The 19,391-nt window shown below is 50.2% G+C and overlaps 1 protein-coding gene across 5 annotated transcripts in view; it reads left to right on the top strand.

Moving 5' to 3' along the window:
* IGDCC4 (immunoglobulin superfamily DCC subclass member 4) overlaps window positions 1–19,391 on the top strand; it is a 37,700-nt gene that overhangs the window by 1,811 nt on the left and 16,498 nt on the right. For all 5 annotated transcript variants that reach the window (XR_004348590.1, XM_032623684.1, XM_032623686.1 and 2 more), the window contains exons 2-5: window positions 7,632–7,973; window positions 8,671–8,812; window positions 15,539–15,675; window positions 17,023–17,163. Coding sequence is in view for 4 of the 5 variants with exons in the window: in XM_032623684.1 (XP_032479575.1) it covers window positions 7,632–7,973; window positions 8,671–8,812; window positions 15,539–15,675; window positions 17,023–17,163 (762 nt within the window). In the remaining variant the exon portion in view is untranslated. The remainder of the gene's footprint in view (window positions 1–7,631; window positions 7,974–8,670; window positions 8,813–15,538; window positions 15,676–17,022; window positions 17,164–19,391) is intronic.

Genomic DNA, 19,391 nt, shown 5'->3' on the forward strand with positions numbered 1-19,391 from the left:
GGGCCTCCCTACGAGGGGCTCAGTTTCCTCTCTGGGGTTCCCGAGTGCACAAGGCAGGGGCAGGGCCCGAGCTGGGGCTCCCTTGGCAGCAGTGTGCATGGCTGAAGCAACTACTCTGCTCGCCCTCAGTCCTAAATCCTTTGAGTGTGCAAAGCTCGTCAGGCTTGGGGACACTCCTATAGAGTTCTGACTAGCCTCCCCGATCTGGACGGAGGCCATTTATTCATTCATTCAACAAATATTTACTGAGTACCCTTTTCGGCTAGCACGTGACTGGTGCCTGAAATATAGTAAATAAGGAGGAGACTGACAGGTAGTCTAGAAAGGTCAGGAAAGGCTTCCTCCAGGAAGCGGTAAATAATAGAGCTCAGTGCAGAGGGTCAGTTGGCCCTGCAGGAGAGTGATGACGGGGTGAGTTTTTCAGAGAGAACAGCATGTGCAAACGCTCAGGGGTGACTTCGTTTAGACCACTGAATGAAGCTAAATCTGGCTGGAGTTTAGAGCACAAGGCAGGAGGGTGGGGCAGGTTAGAGAGGAATGGGACAGGGGCCACAGAGTGTCAAAAGAGAAGGCTGAGGATGGAGGCTGGACCCAACTCATGAAGGGGCTTGTAAGCCCCACCAAGGTTTCTGGCCTGAGAGCCTGCATGAGCCCTTGGAGGGTTTTAAAATCAGCTTTGCATCAGCTCACTCCAGCCGATGTGGAGAATGATTGGACAGGATGGAGGCAGGAAGCTGCAGCTTCTTGGGAGGCTGTGGTAGTAGTCCAGAAGAGAGGATGTTGCTGGCAACTAGAGTAGTGGCAATTGGGATGGCTACAGTGGATTCTAGAATATTTAGGAAGTAGAATCGGCAGGATGTGAGGATAGATTGAGTTTGTAGGGAGTGAGGGAGAGAGAAGTAAAACATAATAGACACTTCAGCAGCCTCGACATGGCAAAATGAAGGGCTGGTGTTGGAGTTAAAGATAGTGACTGCCCGTCTCCCCCGAACACTGCTCTTGGGTCAGGGCTTGGGAACTGGGGAGAGGTATGCGAATGGGACTCCTGTCTGGGGGTGGTGGTGGGATGCCAAATGCTCTGTTTTCACCACATGCAAGAAGTGGGGTTCTCCCTTCCACCCAGTCAGAATTTGGGGGGTGGTGATGCCAGAGGTCAGTAGCAGGAGGGCTCTAAGAACAAGAGAGCTGCTTTCTCCTCACCGGGGAAACTCCCCCCTCCATGCCTTTCTCAGCCCAGAAGCTCAGAGACCAACTTCAGTTAGTTGGGGTGTTGGGGCCCTCTCTGACCTCATCTTGGAGGTTAGGAACCAGGTCAAATATATTGTCTTGGCCAAAAAGTTCGTTCAGGTTTTTCCGTAAGAAAAATGTTACGGAAAACCTGAACAAATTTTTTGGCCAACCCAATAGTTTCTCTTAATAGTGAATCTAAATAATCCAGAAGTTATCTAAACCTTCATTGATCCTGTATGTATTTTCATGGCCCAAGTAATCATACATTATGTGTAAATCAGCATTTCCTTTCTTTTCTCCTAAAGGTACGTTGTTTCAAGTTGAGTAATCCCACAATTAGCGTCATTGAATGTCAGCACTGAGGGGAACTTAGAAATAATTTTAGCATGAACCCATTTTACAGATGAGAAAACTGAATGACTTCCCAGAGTTACATGGATGGGGACTGAACTGGGACTGGAACCAGTCTCCTGGCTCTTGGAGCAGCCGTACTTTCCCGGGATTTGGTACACATGAACGCAAGTTCAGTCTCTCTTCACCCCCCCCCTCACCTGAGAAGTTATCAACAACAATTTTGGGCTTGGCGCCCCTCAGGTGGTGTGTTTGGGTCTGGGCTCTGGAATCCACTCTGCTCCACCCATCCCCACCCACTGCATCCTGTTCTGCCTCCGCTGTTTCTGAGGTACAGAAACCAGACTTGACACAGAATTCCAGATGCAGAACAGATGTCATTGCCAAGCAGGCCTGGGGGCTCCCAGCTCCCCGGGTTGGGGGGAAGGAAGAGGAAGACTGGTTCTGATGGGGGAGGACCCCAGCCCCAGCCTGGTCAGAGGCGGGTGACGGCACCTGAAGGGAGAGAAGAAAACCAGAGAGAGGATGACCTGGGCCTGATGTCCTTGTCCTTGGGGCTGGCTGTGCTGCCAGCTAAAAGTGCCTCACTGCTGAGGCTGAGGCATTCCTCTGGAATTGAGGGGCTGTGGGGTCACTGTGGTCCGGGAAGCCGAGGCTCAGTAAATTCTCTCTCAGGTGCAGACCTGAGCATGGAAGCTGGTGCAGAGCCAAGACTTCCAGATGGTTCCATAGGGGCTCATTACCTTGTCACTTAGTTTGGAGCTCTGGCAAATGAATGGAGCATAGAGAGACAAGGTTGGGCACACAAGGAAGGTTTTTTTTTTTTATACATCTTTATTGGAGTATAATTGCTTTACAATGGTGTGTTAGTTTCTGCTTTATAACAAAGTGAATCAGCTATACATATACATATATCCCCGTATCTCCTCCCTCTTGCGTCTAAGGAAGGTACTTTTAATCAGACCATCCATATAGCAGAAGAGGTGAGGTCGTGAGCTCACCAGTCCTGGTAATGTTTAAGCAGAAGAGTTTCTTTCAATGTGAGTTTGCTCTTCTGTCTCGGTGCTGCTTCTTTTTTTTTTTTAATTTATTTTTTGGCCGCGCCAGGCGGCTTGCGGGATCTTAGTCCTTAGTTCCCTGACCAGGGATGGAACTTGGGCCCAAGGCAGTGAAAACGCGGAGTCCTAACCACCAGACCACCAGGGAATTCCCTGTCTTGGTGCTTTTTAAGCATTTTGTTACGTGTCTCATACGTGCCACATAGTGTGCTAGGCAGTTTCCACGTATATTATCCACATCATCCCCAGCCCTGAAGGGAGTTCCTATAATTTTTCCAGATAAGGAAATTGAGGCTTGGCAAAGCATGAGGGGCTCTGTGTCTTATCTTTTTGAGTGTGTCTCCACATGTCCACTCATCTGTTCAAGAACTGTTTATTGAGCGCCTACTATGTGTCAGACAGTGTTTTAGGTCCTAGGGAATTAGAGTGCTGACTAGGACAATAATCTTGGGCTTGTTGCCTCGCTGGCAGAAAGGCAAGTCAAAAATCTAGAGTGCTAATTGCAATGACCCAGGTGCCCAGGGTCCTATGGGGCAGAAAAAAGGAGAGGTGTTGAAATCAGACCCCAGGATGGCACAGCTACTGAAGGAAGAGGGAGCAGCATAGGCAACGCATGGAACAGCAGTGTGCTTTCAGAGAACGGGAAGCGGTTTAGTCTGGTGGGGACCCAGGGTGACAGGGAACAGGAGGTAGGCAGGTCAAGCTGAGTGGCTTTGCTCTCAAGTCTGCTGAGGCTGAGCCTGTCTCCTGAGGATCACAGACGAAGGGAACGCTGCCTTCCCTGTGTCCCAGGCAACAGTCCCAAGTTCTCCTTCCAGCTGTTGTGGGAGGGGCTTAATGTGTGGTATGGGAGGTGGCCAAGGTGGGGGGCGGGGAAGGAGGTTTCTGGAAGAAACTGACTTGTGTCTCCTAGGAGAGGAGAGTGGCGATGGCGTCGTGGAGAATTGCCCGTGTGGACCGAAAACAAGTTGTAAATCTGGTGGGCCCTGAGATTAAAAAATGACAAGGCATTGATGTTTGTGGCAAGTTCTTGGCTTAATGAAGGAGGCATCTCGGCTTTGTTCCCCACCCCATCCCCCAGTCCCAGGAACTCTCAGTTCCTGAGAGTTCACTGAAGAATGGAACCCTGGCTAATGCCAGGCCCGCACTAGTCCCACGAAAGAGCACTGAGCTGGCCCTGGGGCTCAGCAGCGAACCTCCTTTCTGTCTGGGTTCTAATTGGCCTCATAAAATCTAATTTGTCCTGTAAATGGGTAAAATAATGTCAGAAGGAGGAGATTGAGAGATGGCCCTGGGGCTCCTAAGCATAGATACTCCATGTCTCTGGCAGGGTACCACGGAGGAGACTGAGGAGAAGGGATTGTGGGAGAGGGAGTTCCCCTCGAGGCAGAACGCTAGCCAACAGCAAGGGTCCGCTATGTCCACCCAGTCCTTAGAGGGAGCACTGAGAAGTGCTCCTGGGAGGGGCTTGGTGGTCTGCCATGACAGGGGATGGGGGGTGTGGTGGCAGGAAAGGGACAGCCACGAAACCACTGGACAAACAAGGGCCACTCCCTAGAGCATCACTTTTCCAAAAAGATTTGGTGGTGTAGGAACCACATTTACATTAAAACAAACACTGCTGTGTAATAGAATAGGATGCAAAATGTGCCAGAGGTTTCAAAATAAAAACATTTCAGGTAGTCAGCAAGCCTCCTGAGTACGTTCTCCTCTGCCGCTGGGAGAATTTTGGTGAAAATGAGAAATGTGGCAACTCTTCATTTTAAGACTGGGGAAACCGAGGCTGAAAGGAGGAAAGCGGACCCAATGTCATACAACCCACGATGGACCCAGAACTCTGACCCCAGGCCAAGGCTTGTCCCGCCACATGCCATGGTCCGCCTTAGGCAAGAAGGCAAGAGGAAGAATGGCTAAGGGACCTCCAAGTGGCTACATGATGTGAGACCCAGGAAAACCCTTCCCTGGGGAAGGCAGGGGCAGCTTCACGGAGGGATGTGGCACCTGAGGTGAGCCCCTAAGGAGGCATGTCCTGGGCACAGAAGTTGGGTTGGGTGCTGGGGCAGAGAGAACCCTCTTATTTGGGAGCAACTGTCTCCTCAGTGCTGGGTTCACGCCCAGGATGTCCCCAGACTGTCTCCCAGAGAGGTGAGAACCTCCCCTTTGGGACCTCGGTTTCCCCATCTATAAAATGAGCAATCTCAAAAAAAAAAAAAAAAAAAAAAAAAAAAAAAAAAAAATGAGCAATCTCAGGCTCTGCATACGTTTCCATCAACGTGGGCCGGCTTGGGCTCCTGGCACAGCCCTGTACCCCCCCAGGGATCCCGGGTTCTCCCCACATCTACATCCCTGTTGGTTTCCCATTCCGCATTGCCTTGTTGGGTGCTGGGCTCCTCCGAGGTGGGGCAGCCAGACATCTGCTGATCCATGAATATTCACGAAGGGAATCGGAGCCTCCTCTGGGCTCCCCAGCAAGCCCCGGCCCCTCTGGCCGCCGTCCTGCCCGCAGGAGCCCAGGCTGCTGACAGACCCAGCAGCTGCTCGGGCCCCAACTGTTCACATTGTTTGTTCAGCGCAGCGGGGGATTTTCCAAGCCCCGGACGTGCTTTGGGGGGTAGGGAGGCTGCCGGAGGGCTCAGGGATTCGTGTCATGTGGGGCTTTTCTCCCCTGAAACTCAAACCGACTGCTCAGCGGCTGGAATGGGGCAATTGGAAGCCACTGGGCTGAGAGCCCGGGCTGGCCTTCCCCCCACTGTGTTTGCATCAGAATCTAGGGCCTCAGATAGAGAAGGGACTGGATGTTAAGAATAGCGATTTGCATTTGTACATCCCTTTCCAGTTTATGAAATGCCTTTAAAGAATGAGCTCCCATTCTTTGACTGATGCCCGTTAGGCTCTGGGCTGGAGACCTGACCCACATCATCTTGTTTAATCCTCACAGGCTCCATAGTATCGCCTTCATTTTTACAGATGTGGAAACTGGGCCCCAGAGAGGTAAAGTGGCTGGTAGGTGGAGCAGCAAGACTGGAACCTTGACCTTCTGCCCCAAGGTCAGATGCTCTCGCCACCCCAGCACATGGCCCTCAGTGATGCAAATGCCAGTTTGGTTTCCCCAGTTAGACTGGAAACTGAGTGAGGGCAAGGGCTGCCTTCTCCTCGCTGCACCCACTAGTAATGCTGAGCCCAGCTGTGTAGCTGGAGGTGCCAGCGGAGCCTTGAAGAAAGGCAGAGGCCTGTTCAGACCCTGTCTGTCTGTCCTTCCCACTGTGGTGTCAGAGGCCTGGCTTCTGCCCTGGCCTCCTTATCTCAGCCAGTTAGGACCTCTCTTCTCCCCTCAGTCTTGATCCTCTTCAGGGGTTTAAGTGTTGGCATATATGTGTGTCCAGGTGTTGATGAGTGTGGCAGAGACGGGGGGAGCACGTGTTTAGGTATGGCAGGTCGTGTCTACAGTTTTGTGTGTGTGTCTAGATGATGTTCTGTATCTGTTCAGGAGTAGGTGAGTCCAGCTCACTGAATAATCCTACCATCATAGAATCTTCGACATCACCCACTACATTGGAGAAAACTAGAGCCCAGAGGTGGAAGTGACTGGCCCAAGGCCACACAGCTAGACTGTGACAGAGCCAGGGCTAGAACTGAGGGTCGCCAGAGTCCTTAGCCGTTGTGCTTTCTGCATGCCCCTGACAGGGCTCTGTCAGCCCTGGCCTGCCTTGTGATGAGTGTCCTCACCTCTGTCCCTGGCTCACTCTCAGACACACCACTGTGCCTTTAAGCAAGGTGTCAGGCCAGAGGATAAGAGGGCACCTCGGGCCATTAAGCTTTTATGGGACAGGAAGGCAGCAGGTCAACCGTCTGGAAGATACAACTGGAAGAGAACCAACTATTTCTCTATGAATAACGGTTACTGGGCCTTGCTGAGATGTTGGTTAAAATGATAAACTTGGCATTTGTGTGTTTTTGCCTTGACCCTGGGATGGCATTCCCTTCCTCCATTGTTCTCCTGCTCTTCCCTTTGCGGCCAGGGCAGTGTTGGAGCTGCAGGCTCTTCTGGGGCATCTGGAGAAGGTCAGGGACTGGGTTCTGCACTGGCTTGCTGCGTGGCTTTGGGGGAATCAGCTGCAGGAAGGAGAACTTACCTCTCCCAGTCACTGCGGCAGAAGTGGTTTGGCTAATAGTGGTCAGGACGATCTGTGGGATTCCAGGAGAGGGAATGACATTACTGAGCCCCAGTTCTGTGCCAGGCCAGCCACTGTGCTGTACTCCTTTACCACACAGCATCTCATTGAGCGCTCACAACAGCCCTCTGAGGAAGGAATGACTATGTCTTTTTAAATTGAGACGCAATTCACATACCACAAAATTCACCGTTTAAAGTGTACAGATCAGTGGTTTTAAGTATATTCACATGGTTGTGCAACCATCGCCACTATCTAATTCTAGAACGTTTTCATCACCTAAAAAAAGAAACCTTCGATCACTTCGCCATCTCTCCTCATTCTTCCCTCTCCCCAGTCCCTGGCAACCATTAATCTACGTTCTGTCTCTATGGATTTGCCTAGTCTGGACATTTCACAGAAATGAGATCATACAATATGTGGCATTTCGTAACTGACTTCTTTCACTTTGAGGAAAGTTTTCAAGGTTTATTCATGTTGTAGCAAGTATCAGTACTTCATTTCTTTTGATGGCTGAGTAATATATCTGTTCATCAGGTGATCAGGCATTTGGGTTGCTTCTACTTTTTTGCTAAGAACTGTGTTATTTTGTGGATGAGGAAGCTGAGCAGCGGGGGAAGGATTGGGAACCAAGTGCAGCCGTTGGCCCAAGATCACAGTTAGTCAGAGGCAGAGCCAGGATCCAGACACAGGTCTCTCCGTGAGACCTCTTTCTCTGAGGTTTGCCTTCCTCGACCCGGGGTGGGTGACTCGGGCTCCGGAGGCTGTGGGATGTAGGAGGACACACACTGATGACCCTGGTGACCCCTCCTCTACGCAGGGGAGCAGCCGTTGCCCCGGAAGACGATCGTGTCGCTGAGCTGTGGAGCAGGGCCGCTGCAAGTGATCCTGGACCCGGAGCAAGCCACGGTGCTGGACTGCGGTCTGGGGGCGGCTACTGCGGGACACCCCCCCAGCGTCACGTGGAGCAAGGATGGAGGCATCCTGCCCGAGCACAGCCACCTTCGCCTGCTACCCAATGGCTCCCTGTGGCTGTCCCAGCTGCCAGCTCCCGACGGCACTGACCCTGGGGCTTCAGAGGTCATTGAGGGCAGCTATTCATGCCTGGCCCGCAGCCCCGTTGGAGTGGTGGCCAGCCAGGCTGCGGTGGTCAAGCTTGCCAGTAAGTGCTACATCTTGGACTGAGCTGAGGCCCATAAGACGTGGGGTGTGGGAAGTGGGGTCTGCAGTTAGATACTTGCACAAAGGTTTGACTCTGAGCCACGCCCCCTTTCCCTGCCTCTGTTGCTGCTCAGTGGGTCCCTTCCTGGTATTGTCTGCCTCACTATTCAATAGTCTCACTTCTTCCCTGCTCTTCTGTTCCTCCTCCTTTTCCTTCCCTGTGAGTTTGAGAGTCTAGACTTGTGCTCTCCTCCAGGAAGCCTGCCAGAGAGGTTTATAAGCACGTCAGGGGCACAAAGGTGCTCCCCACCCCCACAGGTGGAGTGTGTAGAGCCGAGCTGTGTTGTCCAGCTCACTCACTCTTCGGGGGTTCTCAGGAGGCACAGATCACCATGAAACAATTTGGGGGCCGGAAGAAATGCACATCTTACTGTAGTCCAACCATATGGTGATGTAAGGCAGGGGGACTTTGGAATTCATTCTGCCTGCAGCATCTGACCAGTCATCACCACTTCTTATTCTCCGACTGCCTCTTTCCAACTGTGTCTCCGTCGGTCTGAATTCTTTTTGCATGTGTTTCTGTCAACCTGTGTCTCTCTGTGTCCATGTGTGTGTGTGTGTTTCCTGTCTGCTCGCTGTGGCCTCCTTTCTTGTGTTCCTCTCCTGTCCCTGCGTTTTCTCACTGTCCTCATCCCCAGCACTTGCAGGCTTCTCCCTGCACCCACAGTCTCAGACGGTGGAGGAGAACGGGACCGCTCGGTTTCAGTGCCACATCGAAGGGCTGCCAGCACCTGTCATTACTTGGGAGAAGGACCAGGTGACGGTGCCTGAGGAGCCTCGGTGAGTGTCCTGTGGGCAAGAGGAGAGTGGGTCCCAGGGGGCAGCCAAGGAGGGCTCTGGGATGTGCTCAGGAACTGGGCTTCTTAGAGTCAGGGTGGCTCCGTTTGTCCAAACTGACTTAGGAGCCAACCACCACCTGACACTCAGCCCATTTCTGGTCCCAAAGAGAAGTTGTGTCAGAAGTTTTTGCTCCCTGGGAGGAAAGCCACCCACCAAGCTATGGGGCTTGGGTAGAGAGCAGTTATCGCGTCCTTCAGAGCATATGTAGTCCAACCACTTGCCTTATTGAGAAGGAGACCAAGGGCCAGAGAAGAGCTGTGCTTTAACCAAGGCCACACGGTGAGCCATTGGCAGAACGTTTGTTGTTTGTTCCGGGCCCAGAGGGTTTCCCTTTGCAGGTTCCTCTGGAGTTTCTACCTTGGATGCATAACTTCTCTTCTTCTCTCAGTTCCACTCAGTGGGGTGCAGCATCTGATAACCAGGTTGTGGAGGTCCTTCCTGTTTCACCCTCCTCTCTCCCCATAAAGGCAATGGAGCAATCCTAGGGAAGGATTTCTAGGGCAGAAGAGAAGCATAGGCTAGACCCAGGACCTGATCCCTACTGCGGCCTCCTGGGAAGGCCCAGATGTACACACAACATGTCCAGAAAGCACGAGGCTCATTTGCATCTGTGGTCTTGGAACTGGACTCATGGCTCGGCTGCCACCACATGGAGTCTTACACCTTTGGAAATGTGGCTCCAAAGGCCTTTCCCAGCCACGCTGCCGTCCTCTCCCTGCATCTCTCTAGCTGTAGTTACCAGCTCACGCTCTCCTCTCCCAGCAGAGGTGGGATTCCTTAGGCTCAGAAACACTGGTTTCCAGATCTCCCTACCCTGGAACTAACCTGTCTTCAGTGTATTGAGTTGTCCCAACTCCTCTGACTTTTGCCCGTGTCTAGGTAGGGGTGAGAGTGTAAGAGAAACTTCTAGATAGAAAAGCCCCAGGCCACATCTCTGCAACAGTTGTAAGTGAGGAAGAAGGGTGAGAGAGGTCAAGATATAAGTGATCCTGTTGACTTTGGTGATCAGTCAGCCCCAATGGTCCAGTGGGTTGGATTAGATCACGGTTTCCAAAGTGTGTTCCTTTTTAGAACGTTAGTCCCTAAAGATGATTCTTGAAAAAAAAAAAGTACTCCGCAGTCAAATAAGATGAGGAAACTGCCTATAAATCTCCCTCTTGGAGTTGACAAGGTCCTGAGAAGCCCTGTACTGAGAAACCTGTTTAACTTGTTTAACCAAATGCTTCCTAGACTCATTTGCCCAGAGCCCCTCTTGCAGGAACACTGTTAACATCCTAGGAATGAGCATTCCAGGGAGGAGACCTTGGGAATGCTAACCCAGCCTTCCTAGCGCTGACATTTTAAGTTCTATGCCTCTTTTTTTTTTTTTTCTGGCCCTGCCTCATGGCTTGTGGGACCTTAGTTCCCTGACCTAAGGGATCGAACCCGTGCCCCCTGCATTGGGAGCACAGAGTCTTCTTAATCACTGGACCACCAGCGAAGTCCCAAGTTCTATGCCTTTTAAATGTGGAGCCTCTCACCGCTGTGAGCGAGTTGTTGGATGAGAACCAAGTGAGAGTCTACTCCTGGGACAGCCCCCAGAGAGGGTGGGAGAGAGCAGAAAACTCTCCCTGCGTTAAAAGTCACAAGAGGCTTCGCTTCATTAGAGTTGTGTTTTCTCACTTAATCCTTCCCATGATCCTTCAAGGTAAGTGTTCCTTATTTTTCATATTTTCTTCTATTTACTTTTAGTTTATATTCCTATTAGATACATTTTTCAAATTCATATAACCAAAAAAGAAGAAACAAAAATGGCTCATCCTCTTATCACCCATAGAAAGCCTCTGTTAGTTTTGATGTCTATCCTCTGGACCTTTCCCCTGTATGTTTTTTTTTTTTTTTTTTTTTTTTTTTTGCGGTACGCGGGCCTCTCACTGTTGTGGCCTCTCCCGTTGCGGGGCACAGGCTCCGGACGCGCAGGCTCAGCGGCCATAGCCGCTCCGCGGCATGCGGGATCTTCCCGGACCGGGGCACGAACCCGTGTCCCCTGCATCGGCAGGCAGACTCTCAACCACTGCGCCACCGGGGAAGCCCCCTCCCCTGTATGTTTATAAATATTCTCTTTCAAATTTTGGATCATATTGTACATACTGGGTTTTTTGTTCAATCACCTTTTTTTAGAAAACAAAAATGGGATTATATTGCAACTTCTTTTTTTTTTTCACTTAACACGTAAGGAACCCCCTTCCAGGTCTATCTGTATGGCTGTGGCAGATACTGTTATCTGAATTCTTAAATGAGGGAACTGAGGATCAGAGACAGAAGTCACTTGCCCCAGGTCACACAGCTAGTGCTGAGAGTATCTGACAGCGGAGCCCTGGGGTGGATGATTTGGTGGTTGGAGTGGGGAAGCCACAGGGTCTGAAGAAACTCCTGTTGCAGGCTGGCTTAGAGTTGGAGTGGTCCAGCTGTGCTCAGAGCAGAGAAGTTACTTCCCCAAAGTTTCTCAGCAAACAGAGGAGTTCCCTCATCTCCCAACATCTAGTTCAGGCCTCTCCCAGGAGGCTGGAGCTGCCAGTTCCTGGCCTCTGGGAGTGTTTGCCCCCAAGTCCTCTGAAAAGTGATCCTCATCTATAAATAAGCCAAGCTCACATGTCCCAGCACATTGTGTGTGTGGGGGAATAAAGAAATATCTAAAACAGCAACTTGATTATGCCCAAGGTATGTATTTTTACACATACCCAGATAGAGTTCACATAGAAATATGCTATTCATAAACTCAACCCAGTGATTTGAAGGAGACCATATGCCTTGGTGTAGGCTGTGCACATGGGCAGTTAATAAGCACACTCTGTAAGGGTCTTTGTTCATATTTTGGGAACTGATGGTAAACACTAGGCCCTGAGGCAATTCCCTGATACTTATACTAATTTCTAATGATAGGGGATAATTTTTCTTCCACGGGAACCAGTAATCAATGAGAGCAAAGTTTCCCAGATCGCAGGCATTCACAAACCCCTGTCATATTTTTGGCCATCCCTCAACCATTTATACAACACTTACTTAATACGTTTCTTCAAATCAACTCTCTCTTTTGTAACTTTAACACATACTAAAAAGGAACGTTATCTCACTGCAGTAAAAGGGAAAACCAGCAGCACTGACCTTAAATAGAAGGTAGCCATAAAAATGAATATATAACCACTGGAATAAAAACCTGTGTCTAGATCCATTTGAAATCATTTTGTTATCACCATTCACTCACACTTTAAAACCATGGCACTAATGGATTTAATTACTGCAGGCTCCCTAGTCCAGTCCTCTGCCCTACCCATCTCCTAGGGTCCATCGTGTCTGTCAGCCTCATGTGACCCTCGGCTAGTGTCCCTTTTCCCTGGGTGGATCTCTGAACGGCTCAGGGTGGAGGCTCCTTGGCCCTCAGGAAATTCAGAGCAACTGTCATTTCCTCTGTTCTTGAATCTCTGGGTCCAAGTGGCCTTTTGCGGGTACGGGCAGCAGGCTGAGGCTCAGGCTTGGAAAGAGAATGGTCCCTTCCTTTTAGCTAGAGGTTGCTTTTCATTCTATAAGTAGCTATTTTGTTTTATTTGAATTCATTTTAAAATGATAAAACATACTAACTTAAAGGGAAAAAAGTCACCTACAAACTGAGCACAGATAGCTGTTACCATTATCTAATGAGAGCTTATGACACATTAACAGGGTCGGGGTTGTGAAGTAGGCAGGAATTATGAAACCCATTTTTCAGATGAGAAACCTGAGGCCTGGACATGTGATGCCACTTGCTAAAAATCGCATATGTTGGAATCAGTTCTCTCCTCTATGCCACAGCTACTTTTATATTAGAGCCAGGAGTTACAAAACAAAGTGTACAAGGGCACATGCTTTTTTCCATTTAAGTTTTTTTAAGTTTTATATTTCCAAACTAATAAATGTTCACTGTAACCAAGAAATTTAAAAACGCAACAAAAAAGAGCCCCACTCCCAGAGAAAACCTCCACGAATGACGTGAGCTTTACCACCCTTGACTTTTTCCGCGCACATTCTAGCATATCATTTATCTATTTTCCAAAAATAGAATTGCTTCATAAACACTGATTTGTGAATTCTTTCCCTCCACTAACCAATGTGTCTTGGACATTCTTCCAAGGACAGAGCTTTTTAAAACACATTTTAACAAAGCAGCAGAAATTTTAAATGAACACTAAAAGTGGTTCCATTTCACTTGTGTTGGCTCTAGCAACAGCACCACACCCGCATTCATTCAATCAATACACGTAATTAAGGCAATGTTACTTGTCAAAGGAGGTATTAGCTCTTGGATACCTGGAGCACAATTTCCCTGGAAAGAGAAACTTTGGGGTTAGGAAGTGTGGGCAGCTCCTGGCGTGAATCCTGCTGACAACAGCTATGGGGACTGAGGAAGGAGGAAGGGTCTTAAGAGGCAGAGAATATTAGGTGGAGGAGCCGTGGATGGGGATGGGGGCCTTGTTTCTGAGATGGGTCCTGCTTGTCCTTCCCCACTTGTCATTTCCCATCAAATTTTCCATGGCAGCAGGCTGGGTCCTGGCCCAGGATTTTCTCTCCAACCACCCTGCCGCTTCTGGTCCCCTCTCCCAGCACTGATGTGGGCAGCTCTTGGAACTGAGGTTAAGACCCTGGGGCAGAGATGGGTTTGCCTGTGGGCTGAGGGAAGGAGTGATGCAGGTTTATGTTTTTTCTCTAAGTCTTTGGGCCACAGCAGATTTCTAGGCTCATGGTCAGAATTCTCTCCCAACACCCTTGAGCTAGTTCTTTTCTCCTGTGTTTAGATTTTTCTCATACCCTGCTTTCCCCACGAGCCAAGGGGTCTTCACCAAGTGCACAGCTGCCCCATTCCCTCCCTGACCTTGGCCCAGCCTACATCCACAGGACACTTGCTCTAGTGAGAAATTAGAACTCTCACCCTCGAGCTGACCCTGCAGGGATCACAGCTAGAGGATTCAGGAAGACCCACTCCCTCCCTGCTTGGGCCAGAGCCCATTCTGCTTCCCACCACCCTGGCTCCCATGGGCACTTCCCTGCCTGGGATTGCACTGTCTCTCAAGCAAGGTCTCTGGGCCCTTCTAGCCCAAACTGCTTTCCAACCCTCACCAAAAGGGCAGAGAACACCACTCTCATCCATCCTGCCCCTCCTCAGTAGTGTACGTGTTGACTGGGACTTGCTGGAGACCACGTCCCTTCCACGTCCCTTCTCGTGGCTGCTGAGACAAGCAAGTGAGAAGAACGTGGGTTTTGGCACCAGAAGCCCTAGGTTCCAGTTTTAACTCTGCTCGAGCTGTGAGACCCTGGGAAAATACCCTACTCCCTCCAAGACTTAGTTTTGTCACAATTAAAATGAAGGCTGTGATCCCCTCTACCCCTTGGGCTTGTTTCAAGGTTCAGATGAGATAGTGTGAATAGAAGGGATTTTATCAGGGAGACAAGAGGTAATACAGGCAGGGGGTAAACAAATTCAAACTATGCAGAAGGTTATTTAATGAAAATTAAATCTCCCATTGACAGGTCCCAGGATCCCAGGTCCCCTCCCCAGAGATAGCCACTATTACCAGGGACATTCAGTGCAAAAGCATATAAGTGTACGCGTTACACACACACTGTTCTGTACCATACATATTTTGGAGATGGTCTTATAGCAGTACACATTGAACTGCCTCCTTTTAACAGCTGCCTAGCATTCCATTGTGTGAATGTACCCAGACCGATTTAGCTAGTTTCCACCCTACAGATGGACATTTGGACTGTTGCCAGTCTTTTGCTATCACAGACAGGGCTGGAGTGAATATCGTTAGACATACGTTTTTGTGTACATGTACAAGAATATCTGTGGGATAAAGTCCTTGAAGTGATGTTGCTGGTTCAAAAGGCACATGCAGGTTTGATCGTAAGATATCACCAGCTTGCCCTTGAAAGAGGGTGTATTGATTTGGCATGACCACCAACAAGACAGGACTGCCTTCCCCCATCCCCTCATCCACAAAGGGTGTTATTAAACCTTTTGACTGGACAAGCTATGTGGCCCCCAAAAAAAAGAAGAAACAAAAAGAAAATTAAAAAACCAACCTTTTGACCTTCGGGACTTCCCTGGTGGCGCAGTGTTTAAGAATCCGCCTGCCAATGCAGGGGATACGGGTTCGAGCCCTGGTCCAGGAAGATCCCACATGCTGCGGAGCAACTGAACCCGTGCACCAAAACTACTAAACCTGTGCTCTAGAGCCCGCGAACCACAACTACTGAGCCCGCGTGCTACAACTACTGAAGCCCACATGCCTAGAGCCTGTGCTCCGCAGCAAGAGAAGCCACTGCAATGAGAAGCCTGTGCACCACAATGAAGAGTAGCCCCCGCTCACCGCAACTAGAGAAAGCCCAGGCACAGCAACGAAGACCCATCGCAGCCAATTAATTAATTAATTAATTAAAAAAAACACTTTTGACCTTTGCTAATCTGATAGGTGAAAATGGTATCTTGTAGTTTTAATTTGCATTTCTTTTATTATGAGTAAACCTTGAAAGTGAACTGCTCTAGGTGTTTCAGGCCAGAGGGGAAGGTGGGTCCAGGACTGTTTGGGCGTACTACCCTCCCTGAGGAGCTCCTGCGCACCTCACAGGTGCCCTCTCTCTCTTCCCAAGGCTCATCACCCTTCCCAATGGGGTCCTCCAGATCCTGGACGTTCAGAAAGGTGATGCAGGCTCCTACCGTTGCGTGGCCACCAACTCAGCAAACCAGCGCTTCAGCCAGGAGGCCCTCCTCCGCGTGGCCCACAGAGGTAAGGGGGCTGCCTGGGTGCGGAAACCTGGGGGTTTCTGGAGTCGGCCATTTTGGAGCTGGGCGGGGCCTCAAGTAGTCCAAGGCCTGCCTTCAAATAAGTGACTAGCAAGGCGATAAAGCCCAGAGAAGGCAGGGCCCCCCAACAAGTCAGAGATAGAACTGGGGCAGGAACCCAAGACTCCCAGTTTAGGGCTCTCTTCCTGCGAGGCTCTGTGTTCTCTTGAGTTGGGTGGAGCGTCCAGGGGTGGGGAGGTGAGGCGTCCGTGGAGGAGTGTCGGTGCCCCGAAGCCCTGGTCCCCTGCCCTCTGGGTGCCCTGAAGGGGATTCACCCTGCTGCTGCTTGCTGTGCATCTGGCTCCTGATGGTCTGGGGCTCGTGTTCTCTCCATTTCTCTGAAAATCTCCCGTCCCAGGGTGATGCAGTAGGAAGGACACAGGCTTTGGGGTCAGAACGACCTGGTTTGAATCCTGCCTTCTCTACTCACCATCTGCGTGACCCTGGGTTCCTTATCAAATGTCCAGTTCAGGGAGGTGGTGAGAATCGCTGAGATAAGATTGGGAAGTGCCTGCTGCCTAGCAGGTGCTCAGTAGATCTCACTCCGGGCCTCCCACAAGGGCCTCTCCCTTGCCTCCCTTTGCCATGGCATCTCCCCTCGACCCCCGCCCCTCCGTTCTTCTCTTCCCATCCCCCTCCTCATCCCCTACACCTCCACTCCTACCCTGCTTCCTAGGGCTTAGCTGACGCGCTGAGTCTGGTTCGCGCTCCCTCCCGTGCCCGGGGTCTCTGCCTCCACCTGCTGGACAAACCGGGTATTCACCATGTTGACCCAGGGACCCAGGGTCACACTGAGAACTTGGCAGAGAATTAGTGCTCAGGGGGCTGCCAGGCTGGCAGAAACTCGAACCCATCCCCTGCCTTTCCCACGTGGGAATCGAGGCCCTCTGGAGAAAGGACTTGCTAGAACTAGAAACTATAACTGTTGACTCCAAGTCCAGACTCCAAGTCTACTCTTTTTTTTTCTTTTGTTTTAAACTGGGGTATAGTTGTTTCCAAGTTCACGCTTGACCCTGCTGGTTCTCTGCCTGGAGGGTGGCTTCAATCTGACAGGGGAGAATGGGGGTGGTGTGTCGGAGGTCAGGTTATTCCTCTCCTGGCTCCCAGAGAAAGAGCTCTGAGTTCCAGTCCCAGCTCTGCTGAACTACACAGCTGCTTTCCCATCTGTCAGATGGAACCCTCGCTGCTCCCTGCCCCACCTGCCTCACCAGGTGACTGTAAGCATCAGGTGAGGTGCTGCATGTGAAGACGCCTGATGGTAAAGCTGCCTGCTGGCCTGCCCTCTCTCCAGGGTCCCTGGCATCCATCGGGGGGCAGGACGTGGTCATTGTGGCAGCCCCGGAGAACACCACCGTGGTGTCTGGCCAGAGTGTGGTGATGGAGTGTGTGGCCTCTGCTGACCCCACCCCTTTCGTGTCCTGGGTCCGACAGGGTAAGTGGAGGGAGGGGACCCGAGGGCATGGGAGAGGAAGGGTGTGGCATCTCACGCATCCCCAAGTCAAGGAGCTATAAGGGTGACCATGCAATGGTCACCGACCTTTGGTATGGTAGGAACTAACTCCTGTCCCAGGGCTGAGTGTGGATAGGGAGCCTGGACAAAATTAATCATCAATCCGTGTAGCAAGTTTCCTTTACGAAGCGCGCTAAGTCTGCCACTCACAAAATCACTCTTGAGACCTTACTTGGCGGGTGGGGCACTGAGCTCGGTTTTCCACGCTATGTTTCCAGTCCTCACAACAGTGAATGTGTGAGAGCTGGAAAGGGGCCAGCGAGTCAGGTGGAACTTGGACCCTCTTGCTGGTCTGTTTAACTACACAGCACCTCCTGGTCCACCCAGTGTGCTGCCGCCTTTGTGTGCCTGGCTTCATGCTGGGCACAGTGAATAAAAAAGGGGGAGGGGCCTTCCCTCTGAACTCACAGTCTGTTTAAGGGAGATAAGCACACATCCGTGACGAGACGCTTGACAGTATCAGGCAGCAAGTGATGAGTGCCAGGTGGGAATGCATTACAGGAGATGCTATCGATGCTATCAGGGTAATGAGGGTGCCGGCCAAACGTCACCTTGCAGTCTACTGAGCATGCAACCTACTCTCCTGCTGGAGCCCTTGGAGGAGGGTCGGGGCCAGGGCTATTATTCCCAGTGGGCAGATGAGGAACCTGAGGCTCGGAGAGGAAGGTGGAAAGCCAGGACCCAAACTTTAGAGCCTGTTCTCTTTCTGGTACACCACCCCTTACAGCCCTGTATGGAAGAAAAGCAAGGATTATTTTTGTTTCCATTTGAGATAAGTGACTTGTGCCAAGTTGATGGCAGAAGTAAGTCTTAAACCCAGCTCTTTTTTAAATTATTATTTATTTATTTATTTGGCTGCTCCCGGTCTTAGTTGCGGCACACGACATCTTTGTTGAGGCATACAGACTCTTTTAGTTGTAGCATGTGGGATCTAGTTCCCCCATCAGGGATCGAACCCGGGCCCTCTGCATTGGGAGCTCAGAATCTTACCCACTGGACCACCAGAAAGTCCCAAACCCAGCTCTTCTTACCCTTTTTCCCCTGGTTCAGTATACAACTCCACACTGCCTTCTTTTTGTAAGTTTGTATCTCACATTCAAGACTATGTCGTGATGAATACGTAGAGTTTAAAGAAAAATAATAACCCAAATGACTACATACCCCCACCGAGCTGATGAGAAAGAACAGTGCTGGTATCTGTGCCTCCCTGACCTGCCCGGCCTCCTTGGACTTGTGACACTTGCCTAGTTAGGGGGATCCTGGGGCCAGCAGGACCCTCGTACTATTATTGCAGTAAGCCTGTTGTGTCACCCAGAAGTTCTATTATCAGTGTTTCTCAAATCCTGACCAGGCATCAAGATGACCCAGGGAGCTTCTCTTTTATTTTTAGTTTTTAATTTTTAAAAAAATTTTTATTGGAGTATAGTTGATTTGCAATGCTGTGTTAGTTTCAAGTGTACAGCAAAGTAAATCAGTTATACATATACATATAGCCACTCTTTTTTAGGTTCTTTTCCCATATAAGTCATTACAGAGTATTAGGTAGAGTTCCCTGTGCTATACAATAGGTCCTTATTAGTTGTCTATTTTGTATATAGTAGTGTGTACTATATGTCAGTCCCAATCCCAGGGAGCGTCTTAAAACTGCGGACTCCCTCCATTTATGCCTGGAGAGTCATGACCCAGGATTTTTAATGCTTAACAAGTGTCTGAGGTCCTTCTACAGAAAGTGTGGTCTTTGGACCTACCTCCTGGCCAGAGTTAGAAATGCAGAATCTGGGGTGCCCTAGGCCTCTGCATCTTAACAAGGTCTCCCGAGATTCTGTTATTTGTGTACACAGTAAGGATTTGAGAATTGCTGTCCCAGAGGGTCCTGACACCTGTGGCTCTGGGATCTCACTTGGAGAAACTCTGCTAATAGCACTCCTGGACAGAGACTGGGAAGAGAGAAGCTGGAAATGGACTTCATCCCTGCCCCTGGGCACTGTTCTTTTTCTAGGAACTTACTCAACTAAGTCTAGGAACTTACTCAACTAAGTCAGAGGGGCATTGCTTTTTTGTTTTGTTTTGTTTTCTTCTGATGGCAAAAGTTGTACGTATTCATTGTAGAAAACTAGGGAAAAGGAGAAACAGAAAACATCCCACCACTC

The sequence above is a fragment of the Phocoena sinus genome, chromosome 2 (genome assembly GCF_008692025.1).
Source record: "Phocoena sinus isolate mPhoSin1 chromosome 2, mPhoSin1.pri, whole genome shotgun sequence".
Lineage (NCBI taxonomy): Eukaryota > Metazoa > Chordata > Mammalia > Artiodactyla > Phocoenidae > Phocoena > Phocoena sinus.